The following is a 13,333-nucleotide window of genomic DNA, read 5'->3' as shown; positions in this document are numbered from 1 at the left end:
ATTCCATTCCACACACACCCGCTCAGAACCCCGCAGTGAGGGGTAATTCCATTCCACACACACCCGCTCAGAACCCCGCAGTGAGGGGTAATTCCCACACATGTGCTCAGGACCACGGTAGAAGGAGTGATTCCTCCCCCCCACGTGTGCTCAGGATCACGCTATGAAAAGCATTTAACCCCCTCACATCTGTGTCCTTCCGGCCTTGAAATGAGAGGGAATTCCTCCCAAGTTGCTAAGGATCAAGCAATAAGGGGGAATTCAGAGGACCCTGTAGTGCTGGGCACAGCTGCCCTGTGCTGAGCACCGAAATGGGATGTAATCATTATTGCCCAAAGCTAAAGGGAGAAAAGAGAACTCTTCTCTTGAACGACCTTCCTCACACACCCTGTTGCGGTCTCTACCTGCTTTAAAGAGCACAAAAATAAGCAAATAACACGATTTAGACCTTTCCCGTGTTCATGTCTCCCTCACTTGCAGCAGTGTCATGAGGCAGAGCTTCTTTCCTGTTCCATGTTTGAGGAATCTGGGCCTCTTACAGTGCTTGTGTTTGGGTTTATGACCCCCAAGAGAACCAGACTCCTCTGACAACAGCCCCTGCAGATGCTATTTATGTAGTTCACCTGCTTTCCCCTCATCTGTGCCTGATGAGGGGGAGAGAAGCCAGGTAATAATTGCTCCTCAGTATGTAGTAATTCATCTGTGACACGAGGTGGGTTTTGGTTTTACTTTCTGACATTCAGTTTGCTCTCAGACACCTGGGTGCTGTTGGCTGTGCACACAGTTACAGAAATCAGGTGTGCAAGCAGGTGAAAGTGAGGCCTGTTGTTATTCCACCACTCCACTTGTTTTCCTCTTATTGTTTTCAGGTTTTTTCCTATGTGCTCTTCCCCTTTTACCTTCATCCATCCCTGTTCTCACTGCTAGCACAAGTTACGTGGCCAGTAGGGAGCAGGGCCTCATTTTAACTGGTCTGGTTTAATTCTGGGACAGTATTTGTACAGGAATATACTGAATTTATTTATTCCCCATAGGGAATAAATACAGAGAGGTGGACAGGGGTTGAGGTATGGCTTGTTCCTAGTAGAGTTTTTATATCTTTTACCCAAGTGCTGTCTTGGTATTTTTTTCTTATGAGAATTGTTTGTGTAAGACCAGCTACTGAGTTACCTTTTTAGCCTGTCTTGTACCTTCTGAGAGTCATGCAGACTCTTCTCTACATGCCTAAGACCCTTAGGTGTGACCAGCTAAGCCCACAGAGCACAGGAGTAAATTCTCTGGTGCTTGGGGTTGGATTGATCTCAGCTATCTGGAATCTTCTGAAAATTAGGTTTTTAGTCCAAGGGAGATTTTCAGGTGCTCAGGACTGTTAAAAGGAAGACCAGAGGCCCCCTCTGGGTGATTATCCCCTTCTGTGATAGGTAAGTAAGGTGATCTGCCTGGTTTTAGTGACTGAAAGAGTGTGGGTTAATTTTTTGGTGGCTAAAGTTAGAGAGTTATGTCTGTTTTGTTATGAGAGAGAGGCAGCACTGAAAAGGGAAAAAAGGGATGTTCTGTGATCCAGCCTCAAACTTGCTGCATTACCTGAGAGGTTTAAGGCAGGTGTGTCTTGGAGAGTCCTGGGGTTGCACGTGGAATACCCTTTCAGTGGAGCAGTGCAGACGTGGGATTTGGAAATCCTTAGTAAAGTTATTTTTCTTTAGGTTCTGTCAGATGCTGTTAAAAGATCATAATTGGACAACTCGACAGCCTTTCCACCAACTTCTGCAAAAGAAACCATCTCTTCCATCTGCAGTGAGGCATCGTGCAGGTAAGTCAGTGCCAGTTAAAAAGGAACAGATGAGCAGGGTCTGAGTTTCTGTGTCTTTTGGTAGTGCTGGAAGTTTGCTGTTCTTTCTGAAACCCGAGTGTGGTGACAGCTCCTGGGTGGGTTTTAAGGCAGTGCTGGTGCATCTGGACTTCTGGGGCTCGGGGAGATGTGGAGGCTCACTGTGTGCTGGTTATATGTGTTTTTCTATACCATTCAGCTGCCAAGACTTTGTTAGTGCAGAACATTGTTTGGGCTTTGCTGCACTTCTGAGTTTATTTTCTATATTGGTGTAAATGTGTCCGTTGGGAAAGACTTTGTGCTGCCTTCTGTGCTGCTGCAGCTGCTGACTCTGCCAGGTGATGTTGCTGACTGTCCAGGTAGAACGTGGGAAGGCTGAAAGCAAAGCTTTTCATTCTCAGAGCTGCAATATTTTCTTTATTTTAATTTCCACCTCTTGACTGTGCATCCATCTGTGGTGCATTAGCTGGATTCTCCAGTAATATTACATCTGCAATTTGGTGTTACCCTGAAAAAGCCATGTTTGAGGATGAGTGTGTTGTACCTGCCATTTTTTTGGTAGGCTGCAAAGCTCAGGAAAGGAAGAAAAATATAAAAAACCTGTGAAACTTGTGCCACAGAAAACTATGTTTTTGCAGCTGCCTGAGGAGTGTAGAGACATAAAGATTCTGCAGGTGCTGTTGCATGGAATTAGTCACAGATGGAAATATTATTTAAATGAGTCTGCTCAGGCAGAAGGCTCTTTAATTTTGGTTTCAGAGAGTCCAATCTTAGCTGCTGCAGCACTGTTTTCTCTCTTTCAGTTCTAACAACAGGCAGATTGGTGAGTACACTTGGTGTTTTACCTGTTTCTCATAAGTAGACTTAGTGTTTGACCTTTCCTGCCCGTGTCCTGGTAAAGGCTGTCTCAGCTTGGTTTGTTCCCTCACCTGGAGAACAGGATAACGAGCAGGTACTCCCAGAGCTCTGCAGAGGCTCCAGAGAACAGCTGTCAGAGGCAAACCCAGCCAGTTACCAACCTGTGAGTAACAAATCCCAGGGAGTTCCTCACAGCTGGGCGAGGAGCTCCCCAGTCTGGTAATGATTGACAAAGCTGCTCTTAGGAAAGCAGCTCTTCACTGCAGAGCACACCTTAGAACACAGAGCCTGCCCTCCTGGACACCTGCTGGGAGGGCTGATCTGGCTGGCTGTGGTTGGGGTGTTGGACCACACCTGGATGAGCAGTGTCCAGTGGCTGTCAGTGTCCCACTGCTTCCAAAACACAGGGAGAGGGGACTCAAATTTACATGTCTGGGTTGTGCCAGATGGGATTTGGAGGCCAGCTGGATCTGGAAGATGGGCAGTTCTTCTATCCCCGTGGATAATCTAGTTGCTTGCTCTATCAGGAGTATTCTTTTCATCTTAAAACTGTTTCCTTCCTAAGTTTGTTTTTTTTTCTTTTAAAAAACATAGAGAAAATGGAGTGTGTGCGTATTTACCATTGTGTATGTTTGAGTCACAGGGACTGTCACCATGACAGACACATGAAGCAACAATTTGGCAATTTATAAACAGTGTGATTTGCCATTCAATGCCAGGGAGTCATGAGCAAAATGGCACTTTAGAAAAATTAAAATGTCAGCTCTTTTTACTGCTTTAAATCCTTCTAGTGTCTGTTTTTTAAATTTATGTGAGGTTGTTTCTCAAATATGATTTATAAATATTAGCTCTTGAAGATTTTTTTGGTTTAAAATGCACTTTTTTTTCTTTCCTGCATGTTTGTATCTCACTGTGTTATTGGGTGTGCAGGGAGTAGGAAGAAGAACTAGAATATGAGAGAGAGACTGTCCCTAACTGATGTTCACCTTCAGTGGGACATCAGGCATGTGCTGCATGGACATGTCTACAGAAAAATACTATTAAATGTACACCATTAAATGTAGAGTGTTAAATTTTAGTTAAAATCAGGGTTTTTTACACTCTTCCAGTGAGACAGACACAGTTGGAAAAGGAATTTCAGTAAAAATGTATCTTTAAAAGAACTTTGCCAGTGAATGGTAAATAGTTTATTGTAAATTGCTTGGTCAGTTCAGTTTTTGGAGGGTAAGTGATGGCTCACAGTAATTTTTTACCCTGTGGAAAATCTAAGCTGGGTCTACTTCACCGTAACTCTTGTTACACTGGTTTTTCTTTTCTACAGTGCTGAAAAATGAGATAAAACCCAAACCCCATAACTCATGTGCATCTTCAGGAGAGAGTTAGCAAAACTGATTCTGCTTTAATCTGGAAAGGGGATTAAATGGTGTTTGAGGATCATAAAATAGAGAAAGCCAAGGCAGCAGAGACCTGCAGGGTGCAGCTCTGGGCCCTCAGCAGAAGGTCAGGCTGGCCCTGGCCTCGTGCAGCTCGATGCTGTTGCAGCAGGATGCTTTTTACTAAATAAAAGTGAACAAAAGAAGCAAAGACAAGGTTCCATGTAACCCAGGTTTTCCTGTGAGATGACCTGCCTGTGTTTTCCAGTGTTCCTGTGGGTCTGGAGGCTTCCCTGGAGCCCGTGGTGGTGTTGGAGCCCCGTGGCTGCCCAGGCTGCTGCAGCAGAGGGATCCAGCAGACCTTGACTTTTCACTGAAGCTCCTTAGGTTTGATGATATTATTTTTCTCCTTTGTTTTTGTATTTCCAGTGAGAGGCATGTTTATTCAGACTCAGGACACACCAAATCCAAATAGCCTGAAGTTTATTCCAGGGAGGGAGGTGCTGGAGTCGAGGACGATGGAGTTTTCCACACCAGCTGCAGCGTTTTGCTCACCTTTAGCAAGGTATTGCTGAACACATCCTGGTGGGCTTGGGGGCTGGTTTGGGCTCTGTGCCTACAACTGATGCTTTTAAGCACAACTGCTGATCATTCTGCTCCTCTTTAGAAGCAGCTTGGTTGGATTTGAGTTTTTAATGCTGCTTTACTTGTGCTTAAGGTTACAGCTGGGGCTTGGTGTTGCTGAAGTTCTGTGTATGTGTCCTCCCCTCAGCTCTGTCATGGCAGAAGGCACCATGGTCTAGTTTATGCAACTGGATTGAAAGATGATATAAATCAGTGTTTGTGAGCAGCTGCTGCATCACCAGCGAGACCTCGGGCCCCAGTTTCACAAATTCGTTCTCATCAGAGCACTCTGAATTCAAGGAGTTACTTGGAAATCATGTAACTTTTCAGAGTTGGGAAACAGGCAGTGAACAGTCCCCAAATACCATGAAATAAATGCAGGAGCTCCCCTTGGCAGGTGTTGGGACTGCCCTGAACTTCAGAAGGTTTATGCTCCACTTCAAGGAAGGCCAGGTTTGTCCCCTGGGCTGGGTCTGTAACAGCTCCTGGGAGTGCAACTTTCAGTACCAAAATGCATAATCTGGAGTAAGAACCACTGAGCACAGACTTTGTTTATATCACCTTGGTATAGAAGGGGTTTGGAGCACCCTCACAAGTCTCTGGGAGTGTGCACGTGTGTCAGTGCTTTCACATCAGTCTCTGAAAATAAACTCAGTGTTCTCTGGGTGGAGGGGCTTCAGTGTGGGGGTGAGATCCAGAAATGCCACAGTAGGTCACCAGTTTAAGGCATCTTTTTTAGATTGGAAGGATTGTGGGCAAAAGCAGGAGCTGCTGGACGTGGCTTTGCCTCCAGGAGCTGCAGCTCTGTCTCTTGCAGGGTTGTTTGAGAGCAAAGAGGATCTTTGCAAGCAAAGCTCCGTGACTTAAAATCATAAATCCAGTGTGAAAGGTTTCTGAGGACATCCACACGTGTTAGCAGAGGGCTGCAGCTGTAGGATCTCACTGTGCCAGAGTGCATCAGGTTGCAGAATGTAATCAACTGTCAGAAAGTGGCTTTTTGTTGTCATGTATTTGCAAATAGACAATTTAATCAGAGATTATTTATGTGCTGGAATGCATATTGTGGCAGCTTGGGGGTGGGTATTGTGCAGGTTCATGGGAAGAATCGTCTGCTCTGTGTATTGTTAAAGCCCAGATTATGTTTTTTGTAAAGGGAATACTCATTTATTTTAAAAGGGAATATTAATTTTCCAGATAATTAATAAACACTTCCTGAAGGGGAGGGAGGGGAGAGAATTCTTTAATTGATCTCAGATGGTTTGGTGCACTTGCACAATTTCATGGTTTAAGTAATTTCAAAATGCAGTTGGTTTAGTGCTGCAAACACCCAGTGCAACTGTCCCATGTGTAGAGATTCTTTCAGGGGGGTATTCTGAAATCTCTTTTGTCATTTTCCATCACATGTATTTTTGTGATAAGATTTCCAATTCCTTCATTTATTGCATTTTTGGTGTTTTGCAGTCTTTCAGGAGAATATCTTATCTTTTTCCCCCATAACTGCAAAAAGCCCTCTTACAGCCTTGTGCTGTATTGACCTCCAAGTGCATCTTGGGTTTAATTTTTTTTTATTTTTTCTGTGGATGAATTTGTTGGGTTTTCATTAAGCATTTATGAATATTGGGTTATATATTCTCATTTTCATTTTTGTACTTAAACCATTGTCCAAAATATGCTCTTTCCTATCATGTAAGTTCTCGTGTGCTCATTCACCACCTGGATGTTGAGTTCTATATGGGGCCACCCCAGGCAGTTTACCATGAGTCTTATGCCTTTATTAAATGCCCTTTTTCCTTGCCTTGCTAATGACTGAAAATACTGAAGATGCCTCCCAAGGTGAGCTGGTGTGTTAAAGCTGCTCAGCACTAACCCTTGTATTTAGTGGCAGTTTTTATTGAGGTCAGTGACTTCAGATCACTTTAAGGAACTTCCCTGGTCTTTGCACTAGTCCTGCCTGAAACAACAGGTGCCTCCTGGTTTTGGTGCTGAACAAATAGCTTGTAATACACAGAATATAATTTTGCCCCAAAGAACTGGAGAGAGAGTAGGTCTGACATGTCTTGTGGGAAGCCCTGTAAGGTGTGCTGGGTTTTACTCTGGGCTCTGCCTAAGCCATGGGGAGGTAACTGGAGTTTCTCTTAATGGCTCTGGGTTTAGTGCTTATTTTTGTCTAGAAGTGTATTCTAGAACTTCTGTGACAGATTATATAAATCTCGAGTTTGCCTGAAATGTGGGTGCATTTTTGCCATGTTTTTGTTGTTGTTGTTTCCTGAACAGACAGTTATTCAGGATTGAAGGAGTTAAAAGTGTTTTCTTTGGACCAGACTTCATCACAATCACCAAGGTAAGCAGGGCAGAGGCTCAGCTGTGCTGAAAGCTGAGCTGTCTGGAAGCAGCCACAGAGCTGATCCAGCCAGGCCCTGGGACAGGCAAGTGGAAGTTCCAGAGGCAATGGCCACAAGTGACTAAAGGGAATTGCCTTTGATGCAAAGAAGAGAAATCATTGCAACGTGTGGCTAAGCACTGGGACAGGCTACCCAGGGAAGCTGTGGATTCTTTGATCTTGGGAATGGTCTGACTGAGGCCCTGTGCACATGGTCAGCTTGGAAGTTGGCTGGCTGACCTGTGGAATGCTTCCTGGTGGAAGTTGGCTGGCTGACCTGTGGAATGCTTCCTGGTGGAAGTTGGCTGGCTGACCTGTGGAATGCTTCCTGGTGGAAGCTGGCTGGCTGACCTGTGGAATGCTTCCTGGTGGAAGTTGGCTGGCTGACCTGTGGAATGCTTCCCGATGGCACAGGACCAGGAGGGGAACCTTGCAGGTCCTGTGGTGTTTGCTCAAGGTGTGGAGCTCCTGTCAGAGAGATAAGGAGTTCCTTAGGAACTGGGCAGGCTCTGACTGTGAAGAACACAGGGCAATTCAGGGAGTGAGAATTTGATAATCTTGGGTCTCTGAAACAGTTTGGTAAAAATATCTGTCAAATAATGTATTTAGGAGACTTTCACACCTTTTTAGCTAATATTCTGATAGCACTTGGCTTGCAAACAAGGGGACTGTTTTGTTGACTGTGATAAATTGACTCTTACTAAACTTCTTTGGCAAAGCTGGGCTTAACAAAACCGTGAAATCAAATCCATGTGTAAACATGTGAGCCCAGGAGGGTATTTGTAATGTAAGAAGAATCTTTGTGTAACTTATTACTATTAGGAGGCAGGTATTCATACTTTCTTTTTACTGTTCCTTTTTTTTTTTCCTTTTAATTCCCATAGGAGAGTGAAGACCTGGATTGGAACTTACTGAAACCAGATATTTATGCAGCTATAATGGATTTCTTTGCCTCTGGTTTGCCTGTGGTCACTGATGAGGCACCCAGGACAGATACGGGTAAATGAAACTTGGGCAAGAGGCCGGGGGCTGCCTTTGGGTTCAGCTTCTGTGACGTGCAGAAGAGCCTCAGGAGAGCAAGCAAGAGAATGGGAATTTAAATTTAAACCCTCTCCAGTGGAATTAGCAGCCTGTCTGGAGGAGCTGCTCAGCCACGACCACAACTGTGCTGTGTGTGACATCCCAGGGCTGTGCTGAGCTGGCTGGCCTGGCACCTGGGCCTGTGCTGGTGCTCCCCAGGAGGGGAGATGTGTTCACAAGTACTGAGGCAGAGTTTAGAAAGCCCTGGGGGGTTGCTGCCTGTCCTTTTTATATGGGCACCTTAAATAGAAAAAGGAGTGCCCAGCCTTAATGACAGTGCCTTAATGATAGGTTTGTGGTCTTAAATGCACGAAAAATAGTAAGAGGTCTTTTCCAAACTGTAATAGAAAGTAACAGAGTAACTGACAGTTTAACTCAAGGGTAGTATTCTGCCTTTTATTTTCTCATTTGCAGCTTACCAACTTAAAGTTTTTTTCAGTGTTTTAAGGAAAATTATGGCAATTGAATTGCTCTCTGTTACATCTGAATTTTATTTTATTGAAAAGGTTCTCTCAGAAATGCTTCTATGAGTCTAACACTGAGATCAGATTGCATCCAGAGCTGCTAAACCCTAACATGTGCATAATTCTCCTGCTGAATTTTTTAGCTTGCTAAAGCCTTCCTTCAGAGGACCCTGCCTTAACCCCTGCATCCCTATGGAATGTTAGTTGTTGCTTCCTTTAAAAAGTGGAACCGCTGCTCTCTGCCAAGGCCTTTGCCTCTTGAGAACTCTGAACCAGCTGGGTTTTGCCAGCAAAAGCCTGGGATGCAAATAAGGATAATGCAGGAAAAGATACTCTGAAATGAGATTTCTGCCTTTCGGTTTCAGGCATCTCAGCAGTGTTTTCTGCTGTTTCATTCTGCCACCATGGATATCCAGGGTTAGCATGCTCCTGGAATCCATGGATATCCAGGGTTAGCATCCTCCTGGAATCCAGGGATATCCAGGGTTAGAATCCTACTGGAATCCGTGGATATCCAGGGTTAGAATCCTCCTGGAATCCATGGATATCCAGGGGTAGCATCCTACTGGAATCCAGGGATATCCAGGGTTAGCATCCTCCTGGAATCCAGGGATATCCAGGGTTAGAATCCTCCTGGAATCCGTGGATATCCAGGGTTAGAATCCTACTGGAATCCGTGGATATCCAGGGTTAGAATCCTCCTGGAATCCGTGGATATCCAGGGTTAGAATCCTCCTGGAATCCGTGGATATCCAGGGTTAGAATCCTCCTGGAATCCGTGGATATCCAGGGTTAGAATCCTCCTGGAATCCAGGGATATCCAGGGTTAGAATCCTACTGGAATCCATGGATATCCAGGGTTAGCATCCTCCTGGAATCCAGGGATATCCAGGGTTAGCATCCTCCTGGAATCCAGGGATATCCAGGGTTAGCATCCTCCTGGAATCCATGATATCCAGGGTTAGCATCCTCCTGGAATCCATGATATCCAGGGTTAGCATCCTCCTGGAATTCTCTCCAGGTCCTGACTTGCACATCTTTCTCTCCCCAAGCTGCTTCCGAAGAAGATGATGAAGTTGTGCTGATGATTAAGGAGCTGCTGGATACAAGGATAAGGTAAACAGGGAACCTTGTTGGATCAGTGAGTCAGTTTTGGGCTGGATTTATTTAGGGAGCAGTGGGATTTTCCTTGGGGTGTGTGATTTCCTGGCTCAGCACCTGGGGGGGTTAAAGGGCAGAGCTGGCCCAGCTGAGGATGCAGTTGAAATGATGAAAACTACACAATATTTGCTGTTAGAGGCACTTCTTTTTTTCTCTGTTTTAATATCTGGTCTTACTTTTTTCTCGTCCTTCCCTTCCAAGTATCCCAAAGTAGTTTTTACTCTCCTATCATAATCTGAAGGAGTATTTACTAGTGGGTTTCCCTCTCTGTCTGGGCTTCAGTGGATTTTGTGCCTCCATTCTGTTGTGATTTTATTGGTGCTTTAACACAGCTTGAATTTACAAACTGGTGGTAACTAATGAAGTCTCAAGAGTGGCTCTGGATCTTGTTGTTTACCTGAAGGCTATTTTTGTGCTCATTAATTGCCTTCCAAAGGAACTGAAAGGAATAAGCAACTTGACATTTTACGTAGAGGAGGAGATGCCTGATGTGTTTGTGGAGCTGTGGTATCTGATGGTGACATCTTCCCCAGCTCAGACTGCAGGAACCAGAAACTTGTTTGTGGGTCAAAATCGTGGAAATTATGATGAACTTGGGCCTTTTTGTTTTTTTCTTAGATGCTGCATTTAAAGTGATATCACTTTACTCAAAAATTCAGTTATCTCAGAGCTGACACATGGTTAGTTTTCCTGAAAGAGGAAGAAAACTAGAAAAAAGCTGGAACATTTTTCCCAAGCGTATGTCCCAAGCATTGAAAGCAGAATGATGTTGTGTAAAGCTGTGACAGTGACATCCAGGAGGCCCTGCCCGTGCTGGGGGTCTGGGGGGTTCAGCTCCTTGTGATATGTCACTCCCTGATTTCCCAGTGCCCTTTTGCAACAGGCACAGAATTTCTGCCCAAATTTCTGGTTTTCCTACCTTCTTCTTTCTTTCATTTCCTTCCCCCTGTACCCCTTGGTGGACCAAGAAGCTGTTGATGAGAATATCAGCAGTGAAGTATCTTCCTTCATTTCATAGCAGGGTAGTGGACAGAGGTTATATATAAACCAGGGTACACACAGAGCATTTATTGTTCAGTCAATCAAAAATACATGCATAGAAGTTGTCAGAAGGTGCAGGATGGAGGGAATGTCAATCTGAAAGGTCCTGTAGTGTGTTAAAGTTAATTCAAATAAGAAAAATGGAATTTTTAATCGTGGTCTTTGGCTTTCTGGAACGGAGATAATTTGCTGTGGTGAGTTAATAAATGTGTCAGGTTGACGGATTTTTCTCTTAGGACTGTAGTTCTCAAAGAGTTATTTTGGAAATCAGTATAAAGAGCTTCTGTTAGAGTAACTTGATGGTTTTAGCTTGGTCTGGAAAAATGTTGCTATGGGGACCCAGCTACAATGCTGGGCATTTGTGGCTGGCAGAGGGAGGGCAGGCTGCAGAAATGCTAATGGCACTGGGGGGAGCTTATCAGGGCTGGCTCCTTCACCCCTGAGCAGGATTAAGCTTTTATAGGTGCAGTTATTTTCTGTCCTCAGTAAATTGTGGAGAACTGCATATTTATTTATGGAAGGACTTCAGGACTCCTTATCACAGGTGCCAGCTGCACATGCACCCCATGGTAGGACACACCCCAGCAGTGCTGGCAATAACTGGGCAGTTCCTGCATGTGGGGAGGGCCTTCAGGCAGCCCTGTGTGTCTGTGCAGGCTGGATCCAGCCCTGCTCCAAGGTGTTTGTTTACCCTCTCCCCTAAAATGGCAGTGATTCCTTCATACACTGCTGCTTTCATTGCAAAAGTATTTTGCTCAATGTCCTATGGAAAAACAGTTTCTGTCAACATGAGAGAGCCCAGCAAAGTAGGAGGTGTTGGAAATTTGAACCATGTGGTTGTAGAGAAAGAGGGCTGCAGTTACTCTGTATTTTGTGTGTGTTACATTTGGCTTTCCTGAAGCTTTCTGGAAGGATCCATATTTCAGGTGTACTTGCTGTGAGCTGAGTCTCGTGTCCCACCAGGCCGACGGTGCAGGAGGACGGTGGTGATGTGATTTATAAAGGCTTTGAGGATGGCATTGTGCAGCTGAAGCTGCAGGGCTCGTGCACCAGCTGTCCCAGCTCCATCATCACCCTGAAGAACGGGATCCAGAACATGCTGCAGTTCTACATCCCCGAGGTGGAAGGCGTGGAACAGGTGGGTTGGGCAGGGGTCAGAGCTGCTTGCTTTTCAGTGCAAAAGGAGGGCTTTGGCCCTTTCCAGCCTGCACAGGTCGGCAGTTCAGGGAAAGAACAGGATGGAGAGATGTGGGTTTCCAAGTCAGGGTTTCCAAGTCAGGACCTGTATGTTGGCAAAGGATATGGAACACTGCAAAATCCTGTCCAAGCCCCCATGCTGGGCTGCCTGGCTGGGAAGCAGTGTGGCAGCCAAGGACCTGGTGCTGGAGGGTGCCAGGCTGCCCCTGAGCAGCCTGTGCCTCATGGCAGAGCTGTTGATGGTGCTGGCAGCAGCCTGAGGGAGGTGAGCCCTTGCTGGACTCTCTCCAAAATGCCCATGTCCCTCTTCTGCCGAGGAGCCCAGACCTGGACACTGTTTTCAGTTCCCCATGTGCTTTGCTGACTTTAGGTGATAAAAAGCAACAGGCTTCTGTCCCCTGGAACGCAGATTCTTTTGCTTTCTCATGAAATCTCTGATACCTGTAGTGATTGTTTTCCTGGCTTTTGTGGTAACTTGACCAGCTTCCATTGTTTCAGCCACGTGTCCTGTGGCATTTTGGGTTGCAGGTTTTTCTCACATCCTTCACATGCCTGTTGTCGTTCAGGCTGTGGGATAACTGCTGTTCTTCTCAGGCCCAGCAGGGCTTTGATGTAATAAATCCTGCAGGACTGAGAGTTTAAACTGTTTACCTAAACCACTTCTGGATTTGATTTCAGGTTGTTGACGACGACGATGACGTGGAGAAAGAAGCAAATTCTACTTGAGTTGCATCATCTGTGGCCAAACACACCTTTACATCCTGGTGTGTGTAAACCATCTTTGTGCTGAGAAACAACCCAATCCGCCTTTTCAGAAACATAGTTGCACTTCTCTGGGAAAGTGTGTCATCAGTGTAAGCAGCTTGTCCACTAATTTATTAAATGCCCTCCATTAAAAACAATCCTTTTGCTCTCTGTTATACTATGTCTTAAGAAAGAAATGGTGGGCTTGAGAAACGGTGAGGTCTCTCTTCGTTGGTTCATACAGATAATTCCAGAGTGAAAAAAGAGAAGGCAGAAGTCAAGTTTTGTGACTGTGCAATAGAAATAGATGTTTATTCCCCTAAACCTCCATGGGCCTGGCAGGACTCTACCCTTGCTCTGTAACTGGGGAATCAGGAATGTTAATTTTGTCAAGTCTTTTTAAAAAGCTTTTGATTCCTGTCAATTTTTCATGTTACCTGATTGCTCATTGCCACTGTGCAAACAGCAAAAAAACCAACAAAAGATGTGGATTGTTTGTTACAGAAATCATATCTTTTAAAGTAAATGTTAGAAGAAGATGATCCTGTCAGCTTCAGTAAGTAGAGAGGCTAATTAGCCTATT

The 13,333-nt window shown here is 45.0% G+C and overlaps 1 protein-coding gene across 1 annotated transcript; it reads left to right on the top strand.

The window, feature by feature from the left end:
* The first annotated feature begins 1,533 nt into the window (after positions 1–1,533).
* Positions 1,534–12,908, top strand: NFU1 (NFU1 iron-sulfur cluster scaffold). The gene is made up of 7 exons (XM_008919556.4): positions 1,534–1,810; positions 4,489–4,624; positions 6,958–7,024; positions 7,948–8,062; positions 9,660–9,723; positions 11,773–11,947; positions 12,685–12,908. The coding sequence occupies exons 1-7, from the start codon at positions 1,549–1,551 to the stop codon at positions 12,730–12,732; spliced, it is 867 nt and encodes a 288-aa protein (XP_008917804.3). The 5' UTR covers positions 1,534–1,548; the 3' UTR covers positions 12,733–12,908.
* The last annotated feature ends 425 nt before the right edge of the window (positions 12,909–13,333 follow it).

The sequence above is a fragment of the Manacus vitellinus genome, unplaced genomic scaffold (assembly GCF_001715985.3).
Source record: "Manacus vitellinus isolate BGI_N305 unplaced genomic scaffold, ASM171598v3 scaffold_105_pilon, whole genome shotgun sequence".
NCBI lineage: Eukaryota > Metazoa > Chordata > Aves > Passeriformes > Pipridae > Manacus > Manacus vitellinus.
The sequence above is the reverse complement of the archived record's forward strand: the minus strand, read 5'-3'. Positions and strand labels throughout refer to the sequence as shown.